Consider the following 23431-nt stretch of genomic DNA (forward strand, 5'->3'; position numbering starts at 1 on the left):
TCATTTGTTGAGATCGTTAGAAACTAATGTCTGTGCCCCTAGGCCAGTCTTGGCCACTAGACCATCACTCGGGGCTATTCTTGGACCGGTAAGCAAGAGGAAGTCCGACAAATACATGCTAGGAAGGTGAACTTTATTGTATTATTATTTACACGTTTTTATTGCAATGAAACTCCCGCTCTGCATTAAACATAAAAATTTGATTCTGGGCCCCAGCCTTCCTGTGTAAGAGTTTCATTATTTTCCCCGTACCTATGCGGATTTTCTCTGGGTACTCTGGTTCCTCCCACATTCCAAACATCTTAGCTTGATAACAGAAACTTGTCTGTAGGAGTGATTGTGAACGTGAATGGTTGTTTGTCAATGTGTACCCTGCGACTGGCTGGCAACTAGTTCAGGGTGTACCTCACCTATTGCCCGAAGACAGCTGGGATAAGCTACAGCACTCCCGCAAGCCTTGTAAGGATAAGCGATTCAGAGAATGAACGGATGGATACATATTCTAAACAAAGCCAAACAACTCTTTACGGTGGGATCCAAGTGCAGCTGTCCATGATGGCAAGTCGCCTCTGCACTCTACAATGCACTTTATATTGTCTCCAAATCATACACATAATATTATCCGTGATAAGCTGAGAGACGCTCTGCTCCCATCAGCCAATGCCTTCCCGTTCTTTGATACCAACCGATATTGCATAACACATTCACTGCTCCACGGTAGGACATATATCTCAATGTTGCTGAAAAGTAGGGCATCCGTGTGTTTGTGTGTGTGTGTGTGTGTGTGTGTGTGTGTGTGTGTGTGTGTGTTTCCATCATTCTCTCTCTCCTTCAACCAAACACACACACACACACACACACACACACACACACACACACACACACCTCTCTCTCTCTCTCTCTCTCTCTCTCTCTCTCTCTCTCTCTCTCTCTCTCTCTCTCTCTCTCTCCCTCTCTCTCTCTCCCTCTCTCTCTCTCTCTCAAACGGAAGCGTGTTGCAGTAGAGTACAAGTGATCCATCCCGTCTGCCTTAGCTGTGATGTAACAGGTCTGTGAATCATTCTGTGGCAAACGCACTAAACCAAACTACATGACCAAATAAGGGCTGCAGCTACGCTTCTTCTCTCCGTCATAAACACACACAGCCATTTCCCTGGTGAGTTTGGGCGTCACTGAAGTGGGAAGTGCTGAATGAAGCCATTTTTATCTGCATTGTTGCTTACGTTATAGAATAAAGTCACACAAGAACAACATGCAGCCACTAGGGTTGTCAAAAAATACAGTGCAGGAAACTACGATATGTCACGATTCATCGTTCACATCACCCCCCCCCCCTTTATATCACATGTTTTAAAGTTGGGGTTTTTTATGTCTTCATATAGTCATTATGATCATGGCAACAGCAAAACAAATGGAATGCCTCTTCAGTTTAATACAGTTCCGTACCACTTTGTGCCATTTTATTATTTGTCGTTCTTACAGAACAAGAAAATATGCCTGTGAGTTGAGTTTTATTTGCTCTGCTTAATGTTCACCTGTGTGTCAAAGTGGCAACGGTTTGAAGATTTTGTAACATCGATGGTAATTTCCGTAGGCCCGCCTGTGGTGTTTATCATGATGAGTTCAAATTAACGTTGTGGCTTTTTGTTCGACGAAATAATGTGGTTCGGTTGGACAGTTTGCTCTTTGACTTTGCATGATCATTTCTGTTTTGTTTTATGTTTCAGTGTTCCAGTAAACCTCAATGGGAATTGTCAAAGTTTCCTTCTCGTCGCAATACAATAGTCCATTTCTTCATAGCGGGAGATTGAGAAGAGGTGCTGAGGGTTACCCGGTGTGTTTTGTGTCATGTTCTGTGTTTTGTGCATTATGGTTTTGATTCATTTTAGTTTGATCGTGTTTTCCTTGTGTCTCCTTTGTCTGTCTCTTTCTGTCATTGTGTCCACACGTGCTTGTCTACCCACAGCCCCTTGTTGCAACCAATCAACTACCTTGTCCACGTATTCCTCGTTGTCTCAGCAGTTTGTCAGAATCTAGTTCCATCCGTCCTTTCAGTTTCTGTTGATTCAAGGTCCTTGTTACGTCCTGTTGGTGTTGGTTTGCTGTCTCAGTCCTTGCCAAGTCAAGTCACGTTCTAGTGTTTGTTATGTTACTTTTGAACCTTGTGATTTTCGGAACCTTCTGTCGAATTCGTATTTTTGATTATCCAAATGCCTTTTTTGCCTGTTTTGTTATTTTGAAAGTCACTTCCTGCCTCCCTGCCTTTGGGTCCTCATCCATTCCTACTGTGACATTTTGATAACTTTAAATGCGTTTAGAGCATGTGGAATGGGTAAAAGTATTTGCTTTAAATTAATGTGGTTTCACTATAGAGCACTCTGGTCTGGAATATCACCCCAGTGAGAAATGGGTACATTATGTTACAGTATTTATATTATATTATTGGGTATATTATGGTTTGAAAGCCTGCCCTTATCATTTGGCCAGCATCTTCTCAACTCTCTCATACACACAGAAAAGTGCCTTTGTCAAAGGCATCTGGCTAGCACATCTGCTCTGGCCTTTGTAATCATGTCAGGACACAGCTGCATGACCATATGACAGATAGATCAAAGTATATACAAACACCCATGGAACAGTGTGACGGGATTAGCATTTGATGAAACATCCACCGCAAAGCTTGGTCAAGGCAACGAACACTTGGCTGGCTTCAAATAAATGCGTGAGCCAGCAAAATAAGACTGCCACACACAAACCACAAAAACATGTAATGCAAACAAATGGGGTCACCTTTCGTATTCCGATTAAATTGGTTGACTTAACCGGGATGACACAACTGTCATCTCAAATTCCTCAGAACTAAAAGAAATACACTATTATATTGTTGAGCACAGCAAAAATGCAGAAACTCCCTGCACCTGAAATATCAGCTCAAGTCCGAACTTGAGTTTGACCGGCGTAGTTATAATTCATTGGCATTGAACACTGAACTGATGATAGACAAGATCAGTTTCAGAACTAAGATAAGGCTAAACTGAGTAGCATCTGAATGTCGTCTTTTTTTTTTAATTCACCATACAAATAATTGACTGAATTCTTTTATGTATTATGAAAAACAAAATGTTCTAAAGTATATCAAGTAAGTCGGAGGCTACAAAGTACAGTGCAATTAGATGTGCTCATAAATTTAGGGATGTGAAAATGTATAAGTATGTCTGCCAACTCGTGGTGAATGTTAATATATACAGTAGTGCTAATAAGTTTCCATATCCCGAGGGCATGCAAGTCCAGCTCCGGTCCTCAAGGGCTGCTTCCCTTTCTGTTTTCCATCTCTCCCTGCTGCATCACACATGATTCAAATGATCAGCTCATTAGCAAGCTCTGAAGAAGCATAAGAACGATCCTCATCCTCTTTTTTTTCCAGATTACTAGCTTCTGACGTATTCAGAGCATTTTGTTTTTCATAATGAGGTATGTAAACTTATGAGCACAACTGTATATATAATTGTCTGAAACACAGAATACTGAGGTCCGCCATGTTGATGATTAGTTTATTCTCAGATCTCATTTGTTAAGCAGACAGCACGACTTTGTGATCCGCAACCAGACCAACTTCTGAATTGAGCTTACTTTTGAACCAACAATTACAATCTCAAAACTGAATTTCTTGGAAGCAGGGAATCATCTTTGTGCCTTGAAAAGTGACACGTGTATTTGTAGGTGAATGGTGCCTATTTGTGCTTTCTAGCCTATTACATTTGTCGTGGCTTTGGCACGTTTCTCATATCAGAATTGAAATTTGCAAAACAATAGACGCATTTCTCAAAATAATTGTTACAAATTAAGAAAATATCATCCCCCTGCAATCGCCATTTTCTTCCTAAAAATCCTTCGTATGTCTTTCAAAAGTAAATATTTGTGTCGGTGCCATCAGAACAGCAAGACTTGATGTCACTGTGTACGGATAAGAATGTCTAATTGCTTAGTCATGTTGTCAATAAAACAGTGTGCTGGAGAGCGAGGTTCTGATGTAAACTGAAGTGTTTCTAGTTAAGACGACGAATTCAGTGTATTACATTGAAAACACTTTTGTGGATGTGGAAGATTGATTGCAAGAAACTGAGCAAGACTAACATTTCACTTTTACTGTTTGCACTGTAATTTGTGGACAAACTATCGAATTGTGATCCAGAAAGGAGAAAAAAAACAGCATTGCATAGCGCAATGGAAACATGTCAAAATGTGAACACGGAACAATCTACTTAGGGGAAAACTGTATACGACTGTAGGGATAATAATGCAGCCGTCCTAGTTCTTTTGGGCCACAAATTCTCATCCACATGACAACAATTATTGAAACGTGCCATGAGCTATTTCTAAAAACCAGTCGATGCCTGGTAGAAAAAAAATATGTATATATACAAATAAAAGATTGAACAAGTAATTTTGAGATACTCAATTCGCATATGATAAAAGCAACTGAGAAAATCTCAAAAGCTTTTGGAGAATCTGAAACCAACCTCCAGTGCGATGCCTCAGTTACTAAAACATGTCGGGACACGAAGCTGCGTGTCGCTTTCCATGGTGCTGAAACATGGACTCTGCACAGCAGGCGTTTAGTTGGTGCTGTTCGTTCTTCTTCAGTCTTCTCCAATCCAATCTGAGCGACTTAACAATAAACTGTGACTAACAGACATCCAAATTCTAGAGTGGAAGTATCAGACAGAGCAAGGTGGAGAGTTTCTTCATGGTCAAATAGATGTATGAGAATGTGACCTCTGACAATGGCCGGATATGCAACAGCTAATTAGCTTTTTGTCATGTCTCATTTTTGACCGCATGGAATGAGCACTAGCTACGTAAAGATCCCTGCGCATACAGTCGCAACACACATGCCAAAACGATTTTGCGGATTCTGCCAGGGGGCCAACAGGAAACAAGCACTCTTGAATTATATGAGCCTATAATTCAGGCTGTGGTTATAGCACGAGGCGGCTGCGTTGAAGAGCATTAACGTGGGGAGATCAAAGCTGCGGAAACAACACAGAAGCTCAACGATGTGCTCACGCGTCATCCCCCTGGCTGAATTTCTAATTGTCGTCTTCACAAAAACATGAACCCATTCACTGTCGCTGAACACAAGTGAGGCACATGTCATGAAGTGTTTTGGGTGTCCTGTTGCAAGGCTTTTTCAAATACACTTTTTGCAGAGCAACGGATGTACACCTCCATATTTTTTTGAAGGACACATCATGAAAGTGAGGATACACAGACGAAAATATACTTTGAAATCTAGTTGCACTATAAAAGATTTATGTGTTTTTCATCGTGTCAGCAGCTGCATGTTGGGAGAAGTGTCGCTGTGGGAGATTTGGGGAACCGCAATGACCCTCAACAACAAGACTGGCCTCTTCAGTCAGTCGAGGGCACGCATTTACTGGGTTCGACTACGGCACAGGTGTTCAACACAAGGCTCGGGGGACAAATCCAGCCTACCATATATTTCTAAAAATCTGTACCAGAAGTGTCCTCACTCTTAATTACGTTTCATTCGAGTGCCTTCCACACAACTGGGAATCAAACCAGTCCCTCCAGGTCTGTAGCGCAACGCGTTTGACTGATGTGCTGCAAGCCGCAGTCATCCACACCAACAATGCGGTGAAATTCACACGCAGCTATGTGCTTCTCAATGGTCCCGTAGGTGGTAGGACTTGTGGGACAACAACAATAAAGTAGCGTTGTTGCTTATGGAATTAAGTAATGCTCTCCTCCTGTCTGTTACACGTGGCACGAGTGCAGGGGCGGGGTGGACATTGGGAATTTCAGGAAATTATGTGAATTTTCCCGAACAGCTGGTTCACAAACCAACACAGGAGGATCTGAGCCTGAAGCTCAATTCTAAAGTTACTCACATTCAAATGCAAAACAGGAACAAAAAAAGTACCCGCAGTCTATAGATTCCTACAAGGCAATATTATTTATAGATAGAATTTTAACATGGTAATGGTGTCCTGGTAATTTGTCAGTCCAGCATCCGAAGAACACCAAATAAGAACTAATGATCCCTACAGAACTGCGCTCCTTCCGGGTTCCTCTCTTTTGTGTTTCCGTTATTGCACATGTGTCAAACTCAAGGTCCGGGGGCCAGATCTGGTCCGCAACATCATTTTATATGGCCCGCGAAAGCAGCTCAAAGATGTCAACTTCCATGATCCTTTCTAAAATGTCTACCAAAATCTTAAATTCTCATGTATAATAAATAACAGATATATTCTAAGCATTTTCTTGTTACCAAACCCCTCATGATAGTAACTTATACAATAGTTGAATCAACACTTATTCTTGACTTCTTTACATGGTTTCAGTCATAACGGCCCTCCAAGTGAAACGGTAACAAAAATGTGGCCCCCGCAAAAAAGGAGTTTGACACCCCTGCATTACTGTATCTGGTTACTGTTAAACAGATTAAGAAATAGAAATGAATGAGAAGAATGGGTGGTTTGAGCCATAACTACACTACCCTGTTTATGATGTTTTCCGTTTTAATAGTCGGTGCTGTGAACACTACGGGTCCTATTTTTGTGTCCAGCGCAAGCAAAGCGCAAAGGGTGCTCAAACTGTGCTAATGTTGGAGTTTTCTGTCTTTTGATATTTTCACAGGTGGACGCAGTTGAAAAACGGGCATTTATTCAATTATGAAATTACGCTCGTCAAGCAATTTGTTAAGCAGTGTTTTGACTGTTGGAAAACTATCACTCCCCTAATGTTGAATTTGGAATGTTTGCATGTATGGTCATTGATCAATCGATGTTAATCCGCCTTTTTCTGATAATCCAGGAAAGAGCCCGCAATGAGTGCTTTCTGGGCAAACTCCCTCAATGGTATGTCCAATTCTTACTTAATCAGAACTAATCCTGGGCACATATCCAAAAGAGATTTTGTGAATTTTCGTATGACAGACATCTCCACTAATCCACATTTCAAACATCCAAACTCCCCTTACAAAAGAGAGGCATGTGTGTATTATTATGGTGATGATATAGTATGTTTTTTTTTTTGTTTTGTGCAGAATCAAACTAATTGTAAACACAAACGGTTAGACAGCTAGAACAGCCCACGCAGGCAGCAAGACCGATTTGCAGCAGGTCGGCGAGACGGGCTTGCAGAGAGACAAGTAAAACTACGGCCGAGTCATTGAACACTGAAAGTGGATTCAGAGCTAAACCTCTGTAAATCACTGTGTGGTGCCGTCATCCGTTCAAGGGATTTTGCTTGGGCCCTTTTCCCGCCCCTCCTCTCCGTTTTTCAAATTTCCATTTGAGGATTATTCAATTGCTGAAAATAATAATAGAAAGGGTCCACCGTAGGACAGTAAGATGTCCGCATCGTCGGTTCTGTACATAGTTGTTTGTTTGTTTCTGCTGCTCACCAAGTAGGACACCCATAAAAGGCAACTTGGCGGTAAATCAAAATCAGAAGATGTTTACAGCATCACATTTTGGGGTTCTCCAGAGAAACGGCTAAAAACAATTGTTCTTCAACATCACTGTACAAAGACTTGCTAGCTCTAGTCAAAAGACCTCAAATGCATGCAGCATACATAATCCATCATATGCTTTGTGCAAAGAAACCAACTTTTTTTGACACACTATCGTTTCATCTCTTTGTGTTGTGTTCACACAAAAAATCGTCGGTGTGCATGATTTAAAACAACAAATTCGTTGACTGCATTTTCTTCCTCGTTAAAAAAAAAAAAAAGAAATGAGAAAAAGCTTTTCCAAATATTCCACTCCATACATGATTTATAAACATTCTCCCTTTTTGCCAGCCAGCAGTCTTCCTGTCACGTTTTAAGTCCTAAATGTTTGGCAGCCATTCACAAAAACTGTTCCATGCTCTGCTGGATACTGCTTAAGTCGCGTACCCTAACACTTTTACTTTCATTCCGTGTCAGTTTTTGCATGCAGATTCATATCAGCGCCTGTGAACAACCTTGACATCATTAGAATCTATCCGAACAAGTCAGAGATCCCAAAAGGGAAACTAGTGAGAGTAGCGTGGTGGCACAGCATGTTCACTGAGGATTAACGCATTTTGTATAAGGGATGACCTCCAAAGTAGGGAACAAAAGAAGAGAGTCTGACTTAAATACTGATATGCCGACACATCTTGCTGAGACAAAGAGTCACAGTACAGATGGGAATGGGAAATCACTGAAGTCCAGGGGCAAAAAATGTGTGTAGTCACAGAGGTGGAAGCATGCCACGACCACACTGAGTTGCAATGCATGACAAAGGCATGAAGACACAGAGAGGCAGTGCCGCTTGTCAATTTACTAACAGCAGACTCAAAGGAGATGCAGATTTACCGAGCATTCATTACCAGACCATTTGAGAGATCATAAGGAGGGCCGATTTTGGTGCACAGCCGCACTGGCGTATCTTCATTTTTGTGCCAGGACAAGTCGAGTTTATCGTGTTTGGGAATTTGGCCTCACTGGGCATACCGGCAGACCAATGGGGGAGAAAGTAGGCTAGCATTCAGACCAGCAGGCAGTTGTGGTGCAGGTGGCGTAACGCGATTTTGGTGGATTTAATCAAGTCACTGGCAGGCAGATTCTGAGCGTCGCAGACATCTGTGATGGATGCCATTGTATTTCTTTCATAAACATGTCAATCCTGAATCTTTGTAGAAATCAATTCATTGAAGTAATTATTAAATAATTGTTTTAAATTCATTTTGTCTTTACACTTCCACCAATGAAGACCAATGGACGAGCAAGAGGATAATCCCTTGAGTGCCACAGTGAGTTACATTAAGTTACATGTTGATGTGGAACAACTGGCAGCCCATCCATCCATTTTCTAGTTCCCATTTCCGCTTATCCTGTTCAGGGTTGTGGTGAACAGGTGGCCAAAAGCGAAAGGTAGACTACACTCTGGAATGTTTGCCTCACAGGCCAGCAACAGGCACTGTCCTTCCTTCTCCAACATCTTGGGGAACTCACATCTGCATTTATGGTACAAGGAGCATTTAGTTTTGTTTTGCTTTGTTTATTTTTGCTTCTTGAGTCTTAATAAGAGATGAGAATGGTCATTTGCTCTGCATGTGTCGCTGTATTTAAGCAGTCAGACACAACAACTGACTACTGTAATCTCTGGCTGTTACAGCTACATAGCAGTGACAAATAATCTGCCTCTCTATTGCTCTCTTCCTCCTCATGTGTGTGTGTGTGTGTGTGTGTGTGTGTGTGTGTGTGTGTGTGGATTGTAATCAGTCAGTTTAGCTCCTCATCTCAGTAAACACCATTAGCCCGGAAGGCCAAGCCAGCCAATCACAGCGTTGCACAGTCCTCCGAGTGGCCAATAGCAGCAAGGTATGGAGTCTCTCGTGACACACTGACCTGCTGCAACTCCGTGTGCGTTGCTATGGGAACTCAACGTACTGTATCTAGCAGCTCAGTGGAATTGCAGTGGGATGCGGGAGGAAAGAGAAAGGTGGGAGGAGAACAAAGGTAGGAGAGGAGTAAAAAGCAACAAGGCATTAGAGCTGCTTCATATCAAGATGTAGTGGAAGAGGAAGTGAAACTGCCAGCTGATACAGACAGAGAAAGATTGCTCCATCTATGGACAGTCAATGGGATACTACACTAGTATGGAATATATCAGGAGCAATACGTTAGCATCTCATAAACGAGCGTAGAAACTGACCCCTGCTACGTGAGCCTACATAGCAACAAGTGCAATTGATTGTAGATTTCAGCCACAAAAAAAACAGCAGTAAACATGCATTTGCTTACAAGGTGAGCTGACTGAGACGAAGTTTGATCATGAATATTTCCCCTACTGAAGAGGAGATAATGCCTAAATACTTGGGATGAGGAAAAAATAGCCAACATACATCAACACACTGTAGTTTAACGGTGTCTCAGACATAATTTGAGAGAGCCTCGCAACAGTCTGCGGCTGGATGGATGGATGGCTTGGGGAGCCGACGATGAGAAGAAAGGAGCGTCAGCGCAGAGCGCCGATGCGGATGTGGAACTGGGAGTCGCCGCTTGGAATTGAAGTGGATTTACATGGGACAGGAGATGTGAGCCAATCTCTTGTTTCGTCAGTGTACGCTACAGCTTCTTGTTTGCTTTCAAAATTTTGCGTGTAGCAGACGTGTACACATTTGCAACATGACGTCCCTGATCCACTGGTAAAAGGACACTTTGATCCTCTCCTCTTTCATCTATAACTGCTTCAAACAACAAAGAGTATGCAGAAAAGTGGTTAAGATTGAATGACTGTCTGTGTGTTATGTGTTGTGTTGTACCGTATTGGCCCGAATATAAGACGGCCCTGATTATAAGACGACCGCCTCTTTTTCAAGGCTCAAGTTTGAAAAAAGACTTTTTGAACACCAAATTAATTTTTATACAGAAAATAATTACAGTTCATCTGAAACAAATGATTATAACAATATATTTGAGAGAAAAAGCATGTTATTTTGCCTCATTCAAATCTAAAGTGCAATCACATTCATAAATGAATGGCTTCTGATTTTTGAAATGTAAATTACATCATAACTTCTCCTCAGCTGCCGATTAACCTGGCCGATCTTCGACCCACTTTTCTCCAGATTGTCACTACGTTTGTCCATTTTCTGTTATCTCTTTTGTTATTTTCTTCACTTTTCCTTCTTACCGCTATTTTTTATTTTTCTTCTTCGTGGCAGGGGTTCACTTTGGCCTGGGGAGTCAAGTTCAGGATTCGCTTCAATGATATCTGGTGCCATCTAGCGTCGTGAATGGGTATAACGTCTAGACCCCAAATAGAAGATGACCCCACTTTTTCAGTCTTATTTCAATGCAAAAAACACCGTCTTATATTTGGGTCAATACGGTATTATTTTGTTATTATGTTCTTAAGACTTCAAGATGGCACCGCGAGAGGGGCTACCTTAACAGCAGCTCCTATCCTTTTTGTTCTTCTACTTTCTTCCTTTCATAACTTTGCTGCTGTCATGTTCCGTATTTGGCAGCAGGTGGCAGGCGTTCATTCTGCTGCCTGCACACCTGCAGCCTATTTGTTAATGATTACACCTGCTATTTCTCAGCACTCCGGCCGATTCATTGCCGGAGTATTGCATGCCGTGCCACTGTGATCGCCCATGCTCGTAAACCTTATTCGTATTCAATTGTTGTTCGCTACACTTTCGTCATCCCATTGGGATTATTTAAAAACGCATATTTGATCTAGTAAATTGTCTTATCTTTTTCCTTGCCGTTTTTTGCAAGCGCTTTGTTTTTTCACGTTACATTATTTCCTGGTTCTCGTTTTGACCAGCGTTTTCTGTTTTCCATTAGACGATGTTTTTCGTTTGTAATAAATATTATTTTTTGAGACGAAGGCCTTGTCAGTGTCTGCTACTTCGGGGATCCACTTATTCTCGTTCGCTCTGTTGCATACGACGCAGTTCTTTTTTCCTGCCTTGTACGCAACGTGACAGCTGCTGTAAATTGGGAATTTCTCCATTGTGAGACGAGTAAAGGTTTTCTTTTTAGTCTTATTCTTATTCAAATTGCATTACAATCAGAAAGTATACTTTTTTCCTGTGAAACGGATATTAACCCTGTCAGGGACAGCGGTTACTACAGTGGACAGCGTATCGATCATTATTGGTGCATGAAAGGGTTAAACACGTTTTTTCCCCCCAGAGGTTATATGAGATACACAGACTCACAGTTCAGGTACAACGTTTTGCACTCGATTGTGTTTTTCAAATTTGAATATCCATTCAGGTTGACTCATTTTGACAGAATGTTGAAATGTGACTAGAAAATCATCGATCCAGCTCATAGAAGCTCGACCAGCATTCTTGAACAGATTGCCGTCAGCGTTCCACTGAAACCCACAGTTGCATCCCTGCTATACAAGACTGACTAAAATGCTTCTGAGAGTTGCAAAACAGCCCTACGAAATGGAATAATTCACTATCTACGGAATTCATGGAGATGATCACAAACCCAAAACGCAAGCATGTAAAACAGAGGGCACACAACAGCAATTCATCCATCCAATTTCGACAGCGGGAATTGTTTGCTGGCCAATCGCAGGGCAAATCTTAACAAAGGACCATTCACACTCACGTACCGCATGTACACATGGATGATTTAAAGTCTTTAATTAAATTAGCCTGCGTGTTTAAGGAATATGGGAGAAAGCCGGATGTACTGTTGAAAGCTCACGCAAGCTCAGTAAGAAGAGGAGAGAGCCTGAGCTGACATCTGAACCCACTTTCGTCTAGACTTCTCCACTGTCATGTCAACGGTCATTTCACTGTCGGTTTACCAAGAGTGTCAACAACAGGGACACTAATCCGCTCATTACTGTCGTCAGGTAATACATTTCGTGGTCCTAGTGTTAGTTTGATCATGTGATCATCTTCGTAGAAGGCTGCTCATAGTCACATTTTGTGGAGAGTCCAAAACGTTTCATATAAATGTGTTCACCTCTCTGATATAAAAGACGATTTGATACGTATCTCGATTTATTTCAAAGTACAACAGTTCGGTTTGATTCCATGCACTCGCAATTTTAAAATCCAAAACAATTTGCTGTTTTAAATGCTTTTCTTGCTCCACCTATATTTCCATGGCATGTGATTTGATGTACAGTAACTGCCATGAATTGCAATAGTGCAAATGTAATGTTGCAAAATTGGTTTGTGATGGTGACACTTATGAATTTCTTCTTGCAAAAAAAACCCTCAAGACTCCTAATTAGGCCAACTGCATTTACTTTACGGGCTCTCAGTCGGTCTACACTTGTGCCTTTCCAGACCATAAATGTTGCATCACATTGACAAAGACATCAACAATGACAAAACGACATCATGCAAAAAAAGGCAAACTTTACATAATCAGTCCAAAAGGCAGACAATTATTTTCAATTCTCGCTTTTGGCACAAGGTAGAACGCTTGTCAGCCAAATCAGGAAAGAGGCTCAATGAGGCTCGCGCCTGCACAAAAGTCAGAATACTGTACCCCAGCATTTCCGCATGCGCTGTCTACGAAACCAGAGCTGGAAAAGTTGATGCGCATTCCAGTGATTCAAACATCCTCACCCTTTGCATGACTTTGCTCACTCCTCATATTCTTCTCAACCTCCCGAGTCCCTCGTCCTGATTAAAAAGACCTTCTGATGACGACGATCATCCGGCCAGGCATCTTGATGTCATATGTGTTCATCTAACGGATTCATGCAACTGTACAGCTGTCCATCCGGCTATCCTTTACATTGTCTCCTCCAGCCCATCTGTCTGGCTGGACGTCAAGCCATCTTTGCCGTGATGAAACCCTTCAAACTAATCTAGTCTCCAGATATCATTGCACCGCCCCTAATGAAGTGTGCATGTGTTTATGTGTGGTCCGGAACACTATTGTCCTGGAACAGCCTGCTCTTCATAGTAGACTTATGTAACGAGACTGCATGCATATTACTGTCAGCGATTTTGCCTTGGTTGCAAACACGCCACCAGGTTTGTGTGTGTGTGTGTGTGTGTGTGTGTGTGTGTGTGTGTGTGTGTGTGTGTGTCTTTGACTACGCAAAGGGATTTGATGACGTCAAATGATCAAGTGCAATTAAGTTGTGTTTTAGGGGCCTATTTTGATAGACATGCATCTGTGCGCTCGGCATACAAACTGGTGCATCGCCTGCGTCTGATCATAAGGACGTTCCCCTACGCCGATTGGCTGTAACCAATGACAACGGACTATGACAATGGACTGAGCTGGCCTGAAATAATGACGGAATGAAGACTGACGGACTGGCCTGCCCACCACTGCCGCGAGTGCGTGCCCGCCTGGCCTGAGTCCAAGACACCCTCCTTGGCCTACTTGGTCCCTTAAGTATTTTCATATTTTAATATGAAGTTTAGAGTAGATGAAACAAAGTGCTCTACAATGTATCACTTTGTATCAGTCATTGACTCACTTAAACTGTCCCGTAGAACCCCAAAACTATTTTAAAGTACCATTAACATGTTAGCATCCATATGGCGTGTTAGCAACTTTGCATGCACACTTCCATTATTCTGTTAACTTGTTATTCTACTGCCTGGGTTAAAATGTAAACAATGATAATAATGGTCATCCAAAAAGGGGAGGGAAAACATTCAAAAAAATTGGTCTGTTCTTTAGTGAGAAGCCTCAGTAGGGTTTATTTTATAAATACAGTTGCCTTCTTGAGACTTTTATTTTGAAGGCCTACATTTTTTTTTGTCCTGTGTCGTGTGTCTCTCTCTTTCACTCCTGACACTTCTCTGACCTGAACTGAATGCATCGAATTACACAGTGTGTCTTCGTACGATACTATGAACAATAAGAGTATTTAGGCAAAAAAAAAAAAAAAAGGACGTTTTTCTTTGAGGTTTTTGAAAAGCTTTTTATGCAAAGACTACAATAGTGTTCACAGCGACATGCAAAATTGCATGTAATATGCATGCCAGCACCTGGAGCAACCAAAACACAGTGAAGACCATCTCGGAGGTCTGATTGTGACACGGGCACTCCTGTTGGTTGTTTGCATGTTCGGCGTCCTCCCACATTCCAAAAACATGAACATAAGGTTCATTGAAGATTCGTCATTGTTAATGGACTGATTGTCTACAAGTGCCCTCTGATCGACTGGCAAACAGTCCAAGGTGTGTACCCCAAGTCAGCCCAAAGTCAGGTGGGACAAAATCCAGTTTCCAAGTAGGACCAGTGCATTTAAAAAAAACAAAAAAAACAAAGATCTAATTTGTATGCAACCAATGGGACTCCGTTAGACACATTAGCAGTGTACACTTAACTGAAGAAGTCTGGAAACACAAATGCGACAGGAGTATTGTGGTCTGTCTTAGTTTTGGTTGTGATGTACTTGTGCATGACTACAATGAGCGCCTAACACCCGTGCACGTGTTCAGCATTTTCGCAGAAAGCATCCGAGCGTCGTGCTGGAACGAAATTTTTTCAGCCTCGAAAACGCCGTTGCTGTGTAAAGTTGCAGGCCAAATGTCAGTGCTTTTATCGCCTTTGAATCACCCCACACTCGTTCTTATCAGGCTGCAAAGCAAAGCTGTGATTTGTTAACTTTATAAATGGTGTAAAAGGCCTCTGTGTCAACAATATTGGGCTTGATTACCATCGGAAGAGACAAGAGATCTCAAGCAACTTCACGCTAGCAGGATTGGATGACCCCCAGTAAGACCTCTTGATAACCTCCCACCGTTGTACATCAATCCTCTTTCAGTGACTCAACCCCATTTTGCCCTTTGGCAGGCATTCATTTCTCTCGCTAAACATTCAAAGCAACCAGTCCCAAAGTCCTCCCCATCTTACCTCCATCAGAGTATGTCTCAGTGCCGTATCCGTCTTGCAGCCCATTGTTCCACGTTCCCTCGTACTTGCCGCTCATCCCGGTGCTCTCCCGAAGACCGTAGCGTCCCTTAAAGCCGTGCGTCCATTCCCCCTTGTAGACCCATCGACCCTTGTTCTCGACGCCCACGCCGTGTCTCTTGCCCTGCGCCCAGGTGCCCTGGTAAGTGTTCCCGCTGGGCCAAGTGTAGACGCCCAACAGCTCAAAGCCGTGGGCCCACGACCCACAGTACTCGCCCTGGCCCTTGGGACCCGTGCATATCCCGTGCCCGTGCGCCTTGCCCTCCTCCCACCCACCGCAGTATGACCCCCCATCGTCAAAGTTGAATCTGCCTCCAGTGGACATGCATGAAACAGGTCTCGGCAATTCCCCCGAAGCCTCGACAAAAAGAAAAAGAAAACAAAAAGAAAAGAGAGGGAGAGGAAAGGAGGACAGGTTGGTGCTATAGGGATCAGTCCATGGAGCTGGGGTTTGAGGTGGAGGTCCGATGAGGAGAAGAAGAGGGAGGAGTGAGTGGGAGGGAGAGAACTCCCACTCAGTTCAACACAGCCTGCTGTGCTCAGATGCAATCAGCTTTCCAAACTGAGGAAGAAGAAACAAGGTGGCCGTGAACGGCGGCGTCAGGGATCTCCTGGCAGATAGTTCACACCATCCTCCTGCTGGGTTTTCCGGAGCACCAACTCGCAACTTGCCGGCTCCTGAGAGCTGTGGGAAAGGAGGATGGTGGTCCCATCGCTGCCATGATCCGCTGTCAGCTGGAGATGAAACCGTGCGAAAGCTTCAGCAGTCCGCCATGGGCCGGCCTACGCGATCCACAGCACTCACTGGCCTCCTTTCCTGCTTTCAGCCGCCTCCTCCTCTTCCTCCTCCTTCTCCTCCTCCTCTGTGGTGCGTGGAGCACAGAAGTTTCCCCAACGGCAGCTCATCAAACATCCAAGATTAGGCTTCCGCAATCAGGACCGAGGCCCCAACTGCACGGGCGTGTGACCTGTTGTCGGATCGATCAAAAAAGCACTTCCTTCCTCGGACATTGATGTTTGTCTTCAACTCCGCTCTTGGTGATAAAGCATAGCATCGTTACATCATACAACTAAGTCGATCTGGAGCTCACTTTTGGCTTGATGCACACATGTAGAGCCAGGGAGCAAACACATGCTTAGAAAGGGGGGAGGTGGGGGCGGGGGGCAGGAACAAGCATGAATTAATTGTGCTTTGCTGTTTTGTTTTTTTCTGGTCTGCCCATATAGTGCTAGCAAGCAGTAATGCAGTCTCCCCCTTACACACACACACACACACACACACACACAAAATGAAGATAAATAAGTGAATAAATGAATATCTCCGCCCGTGTTGCTCCTGTGGCTTGTCTCAGTCTGTCTGCAGGTCTTTAATCCACTGCGTCCATAAGTGGTTTATCCTCTGCGTGGGTTGCCTTCAGCTTGATGAGATAATATCCATCTATATCATCTGCTTTTGCTCTCCGCGATGCACTTCGGCATCTCCTGCTCATCTCCACGTTTCCCCATGGAGAAGCGGCTGACGCATAACCTGCTTTTCTTGCTCCCACGATTTCTTCTCTCTCTCTCTCTCTCTCTCTCTCTCTCTCTCTCTCTCCCCCCTAGAAAATCTGCTCATTACAGAGGACTGTTCCAATGCAGGCAGCCAACCCCACTCACTCCCTCCTCCTCCTGCTTAGAAGCCCGCTCCATCTTTTAAAGAGAAACACGCTCTCACTCAAATCCTCACTCACTTGTAGCTTTTCAACCCTTTTTTTCATCCTGTATCACACCTCAAACGTGCCTATTGTGCCTTTCCTAAGAATGCCGATGATTTTCGCACTACCATAAAACCGTCATGCATCCAAAGCTTTTTTGTGTACACGTAATGTAAAACTGACAAGCCAGAAACAAGCAAACAGTTGCTCTGCAAAGTGCAGCTAACTGCTCCCCTGGTGTGCATGTTAAATCCCCGTCGTATTTTTTTCTAGTAATTTGTAAATGTGAATGGTGAGCAAAAGAGGAAACAGTACGCACCATGGTAAAATGTAATGGTTGGCACAGCTGAGATTCAGGGTTCTAGTCTCAGTTCCAGCCTTCCTGTATGGATTTTGCATATCCTTTCAGTGCTTGCGTGGGTTTTCTGCAGGTACTCCGGCTTCCTTCCACTTTCCAAAAAAAACATGCATGTTAAGTTAGTTGATGACTATAAATTGCGTGTGAATATTTGTCTACATGTGCCATGTGATTGGCTTGCGACCAGTCCAGGGTATACCCCGTCAAAAGTAAACCAAGGGAATTAAGGGATAGGACCCATTTTATCCACAATCCTTCCCCTGTAGGCAGTGTAGAAAATGGACGCATGGATGAATGTTTGTCTACATGTGCCCTGCAGTTCTGGGCCTCTTTACCAGTCCAGGTCATCACTCAGCACATTTGCAAACGGATATATTCTGCACAAAAGCGTGCATGCTTCAAGCTGTTTTTTTTGTCACGTCCAGTTGAGGTTTCCTCTAAAACTGACACAAAAACAAAAGACATTAAAACATTGAACATAAAAATGCCTTTCTGCCCCACCAAACAGTATCATTTCGGTTAACAAAAGTATGCTAGCTTAATGCTAATAAAATGCCATACACCGGTTAACGGAAATGACTATACTGTCCGGTAAATGTTACGGTAATTTTAAGCAATCAAGAATATAGATTCTTTAACATACATGGAGCAATACAACACACTCACAGGAAAATATTCTCTTCTCTATGGTAAACACAAATATGAAAATCACAAAATGTGGTCAGAAGTGCCGTGGAAGGGAAGGCAAGCAAAGATGAAGGGGGCCCTGGAAGATAGATCCCACTGGCCTATATCAATGACAAAGCATTGCTATGACAACTTGTCTCGTTGAACCCCTGCATATGGCCCCTATTAGTTGCCGCCGAATGGTGAGCCACGAGAGACGACTCAGATTGGTGCGTATCAACGACACACCTGTAACCAGGCATCGAGATGACTCATTGGGATTTGGAGAGCTCCCTAATGGGGCCCTTACTACTTACATGAGAATAGCAGGGGTACCACTTTATTGCAAAGTTTACTGCACATTATTATTCTTATTGTTATTACTTATTATTATTATTATTATTGTAAACAGAACAGGCATATGCCATTAGTAGCCAAGTTGCAAGAAATTAGTTCTGTGCTACCAATGACAGTTTCTCTCAATTAGCAGAATAATGCATTTGTTGTCAAACGCTAAAATTGATACCAACATCAGTTCTGCTGACAGCTTGGTCTGTCCAAACTGCTACCGTATTTTCCGCACGAAAAGGCGCACCGGATTATGAGGCGCACCTTCAATGAATGGCCTATTTTGTAATTTTTTTCATATATTGGACGCACTGAATTATAAAGCGCAATCTACAATACATCCACTAGATAGAGCTACGCTCCTTCCGTTCAACTCGAGAGGCGTTCATGACCGCCTCCGAAAAACGTAAAGTAACGATTACTTCAATGAAACTACGATAATTGAAAATAATGCATTAAAACAGGAAATCAAGCGAGGAAATCACAAAATAAATTCTATAGACGCCCTTCAGAATTTATTTTGGCATTTCCTTGAGTGTAGCTCCAATAGCACGATCAGATGTCAGTAAAATGTAGGAGACTGGACTGTCTCAGAAGTGTTTGTTATTTATTCCTTTGTTGTGTACTGTATTCACAAATAGTACAAATTCGCTATAGAATTTATTTTGTGATTTCCTCACTTGATTTTCTGCTTTGATGCATTGTTTTCAGTTTTCATAGTTTCGTTGAAGGAATCGTTAATTTACGTTTTTTCGGAGGCGGTCATGAACACCTCTCGAGTCGAACGGAAGAAGAGACGGCACGGAGAAGGACAAAGACATACCTGTATTTGTTGAGACTGCCATTAATAAAGTGTGCGTTTTAAAAAAACAACACCACAGCTCTCCTTTTTTCGGAGCTGCAACAAAAACGTATTTAATAAAGCAGTGACACAGTTCACTGAACCAACAGCAAGTTATAACATAGTAAGCATGCCTCCAGCAAGGAGCCATGTTGGGGTCGAAATATTACCGTAATGACCATACACAAGGCGCACCGGATTTTAGGGCGCACTGTGAGCTTTTAAGAAAATGGAAGACTTTTCTGTGCGCCTAATAGTGCAGAAGATACGGTACTCCTTTTTATTTTGAATAGAAAGATATTGGCCCTATCCTGAAATTTCCTGGTACAGACAGTATAAGCAAAATCCATCCCTCCATCCATTAACCGTTCATCCTCACGGGTGTCGCGGGCATGCTGGAGCCTATCCCAGCTGTCTTCGGGCAGTAGGCGGAGTACACCCTGAACTGGTCGCCAGCCAATCACAACGCACACATAGACTTACACCCATCCATGCTCACAATCCCACCTAAGGACAATTTAAAGTGATCAATTAAACTATTATGCATGTTTTCGGGATGTTAAAGTCGATGCTAATTTCGCATAAGCATCCATCCATCCATTTTCCTTATCCTCACAAGGGTCACGGGGGGGGATGCTGGAGCCTATCCCAGCCGTCTTCGGGCAGTAGGCGGGGGACACCCTGAACCGGTTGCCAGCCAATCGCAGAGCACACACAGATGAACAACCATTCACGCTCACACTCACACAGAGGGACAATGTCGAGTGTTTCATCAGCCGGCCATGCATGTTTTTGGAATTTGGGAGGAAACCGGAGTACCCGGAGAAAACCCACACAAGCATGGGGAGAACATGTAAACGCCACATAAGAAGACCGGGGCCGATGTGGACGTGCTAACCAGTCTCCCACCTTGCTGGTGTAACCTAAACGTTCCTATAAAAAAAATTTTAACATGAACCATTGAAGTTGTTTCTGGCTGTTCATTAATATTTCCATACAGAACTCAACTGTTGAGTATTGGTAGAACACACCATGCTTTATTTATTAGAACAAGATGGGTTTTTTAATCCCTTAAATTGCTGTCTTGAAGTAACTTCACATCTTCTGTTTGTTTTATCCAAGTTTAATTGCCTTGCCAATGGGCATATCACTAATTATGTTTTCTGAGATATGAGAATATTAAAACTCAAGCAAACAGAAATTTAAACGAAGCAATCATATGCCCTTCAGTAAGAATTATCTACCCTCGTGCAACCCTTCTTTTCTCAAGTGTCCTGCCGTTGTCCTTGTCCTTCTGCGTCTTGGAGTGTTAAACCCATTCGGGCCAGATTACGGTAATAAAATCACAGTGAGGTTAGGGATTAAGGTTAACGCCTCTAAACACCATGATGGAAAGAGGAGAGATGTGTGCGTAGAGAGAGGGATTTGGGGGTGGGGGGGGGGCACAATGGGATCAGGAGGAGTAACATTAGCCATTCATGTGACCGCATAGATAAAAACATGGCATCACCCATGTAAAGTCAATTAGAGCCAGGGGCCTCATTGATAATGTTCATCGAGCATTGTAACATTTTTAGAGTATTTGAATCAATTTAACTCCTTAATAGTGGGACTAAAGTCAAACATCTAACTCTTAAAACTAATCTTAAATGGACACATAATCCAGAAGAACAGCAAAGTGTCCACTGCCGCATGCCCACTATCGTGAGTTTGCCATTTTGTAGCACTGTTCAAATGTGTTGTGACGATGGTTTATCCCGAACAGAATATAGTACCCAGAAGTGTCTTTGTTATGTTTACCCACGCGCGTCACACAGGGCAAAGCAGAGTTTCTTGGCCATTAGCTGGCCGGCTGGGTCGTTCAATTCCCCTGCTGCCTTGCTCCGTGCGTCACACGTGAGTCCACACAACAGAGACACTGCAGCCCAAACAACGCATGACACTTCAGGGAAGACGCATTGCTTAGCATACAGAAGCTACCTAGCACAATGCATTCTGTAGTGGTAGAAATGGTTCAAATTATTATTACTACCTGTATCTAACTCAGGGGTGCCCATTACATCGATCACTATTGACCGGTAGCACGCGGACTGGTCCCAAGTCGATCGCGAGGGGTGCAGAGGAGAAAAACCAAACAACCATTTGTGTGTCTCTACTCTCTGTGCATGTTAGTAATATATTTTTTTGTGTTAAGGCACACTGCACGCTAATCATCCGATCAGTCTCACTTTCATAAAAAGTTTTGAAAAAAATCTAATAAAATATAGCAGGTCATCTTTAACCTACTGTGGCCCGTGACCTGGGTCACCGGAAGTTGTTAGCGCTCAGCAGTCTGCAATTGCAGGTTGTGGTCAGAGCTGTTGTGCAATATCTTTTACCGTGAGCATTATTCTCATTCAGAGTTTGTTTCATGCACAATGTACTGAGGGCACTGACAAAGAATGGCAGTCTGGAGGGCTGAGAGAAGCATTTTAAAACGGTACACGTGAGCTATGATTACCAGGCTGCAAAAGTGCGTCGCATGCCTCCGTGTCCGGCTGTTGCTCTTCATGGCATACGTGTGTATGTGCGTGCGTCTGCGCGGTAACGGATCGATCGTGGGAGGTTGGTTGATCGAAAAGTAGACCTTCAGTCAAAAAAGTTTGGGCACCCCTGATCTAACTGATGAAATGAAGGCGCTCAGTATATGTCTAGTGGGGTGAGGGCCGACCTGAGTCAGGGGCCGAAGTGAGACAATCGGCCCCATGTTAGCCACGCCCCAAAAATCCAGACAACTGAAAAGGTTAATACTATATCGCAAGAATGCTGTAGTGATTTATTCTCAGTCTTTTCACCTTTTCAGCACTTCATCTTAAAACATAGTTAATATATTGTATTGAGAAACAAATAACGAAAATAACATGACAGAATCTTTTACCAATCTGCATGCGCAGAAGCCGAAATTGTGAGTACAGTAAATAACTCCACAAGGGTCAATATCATGCAGTAAAAGCACAGACGTTAATTTCAAACAAACCCAATGATAAACATAGTAAACACCAAAGATCTGTTCTATGGTCATCATCATTTGACATTTAGCAGACTTCACCAAAAATGCAAGGAATAATAAACAGAATGAACTTTTGGTGTCCACTGAGTTGAAGTCTCACAAGATTTTTTTTCCCACGTTTTATTTTGACATTTGAGCTTTGGGATTTTTTTCAGAAAATATTGGATTCCGACTTTCAACTGCGGATGTTTGACTGTGACATTACATGACAGTGTCAAAGTGAACGAATTCAGAAGCATGAACATAAGCATGGAATTAGCCGACAAAGTCAATTGAGGAAACCAAACAACAGGTAAAGGCTAAATGAATGCAGTGAAATTGAATTTCTCTTATATAGATAACTTCAGGTAATGATTAATGTTAAACAAGAAAATAATAGGTCCAGATTTGCCTGTGTATTTTTATGGGGTTGGAAGAGCAATCGAGTAACTTCAGTGTGTGTGTGTGTGTGTGTGTGTGTGTGTGTGTAAAAAGGTGCCAAGGTTTCTTTCTCCCTCTCTCACACACACACACAGCCTGAACGTCTCTCACGAATACTACGTCCCCCGACGTCAGCAATGCACCCTGAAATTCTCTTTGGTTATTTATAGAACCTTTTTTGTCCCAGAGTTAAAATTAAAAAGGGGCAACGCAGGAGAGAGAAGAACAGGAGCTATGAAGGAGGGAGGCTGGAAGACAGCCTCATTCTCATCCATCTCCTCTCCTCCTCTATTATTCATCAGTCTCTTTGCATCCCTCATTCAGCATGTTGATGGAGAATAAAATAGGTCAGAGCAGGATAGACTGGTGCTCCACCAGTGATTGATGTCGTCTCTGACACGTCGCGCACTTTGTCCTCACCACTTTCTCTGCACCGCATCCTTTGTCCTCTTCTCCTCCTTCTTTCATCTTTCCACTGCTCGTGCCTCTCTTCCACTTTAGCTTGATTCAGATCACTGAAATTCTTCGTTGCAATGAAGCGGAAAGACTGTAAGATCAAGTGCTGAAAAACAAACGAGTTGTGACATTGAAAATGTGGGAACAGTGGAAAGAAATATGGACTTGCCCA

At 42.9% G+C, this 23431-nt stretch overlaps 1 protein-coding gene across 2 annotated transcripts in view; it reads right to left on the reverse strand.

The window, feature by feature from the left end:
• The window catches only part of jph3b (junctophilin 3b), a 50096-nt gene extending 33100 nt beyond the window's left edge, over positions 1-16996 (reverse strand). For both annotated transcript variants that reach the window (XR_002171016.1, XM_019894255.1), the window contains exon 1: positions 15371-16996. Coding sequence is in view for 1 of the 2 variants with exons in the window: in XM_019894255.1 (XP_019749814.1) it covers positions 15371-15752 (382 nt within the window). In the remaining variant the exon portion in view is untranslated. The remainder of the gene's footprint in view (positions 1-15370) is intronic.
• Positions 16997-23431: the final 6435 nt, after the last annotated feature.

The sequence above is a fragment of the Hippocampus comes genome, unplaced genomic scaffold (genome assembly GCF_001891065.2).
Source record: "Hippocampus comes isolate QL1 unplaced genomic scaffold, H_comes_QL1_v1.1 scaffold104, whole genome shotgun sequence".
Lineage (NCBI taxonomy): Eukaryota > Metazoa > Chordata > Actinopteri > Syngnathiformes > Syngnathidae > Hippocampus > Hippocampus comes.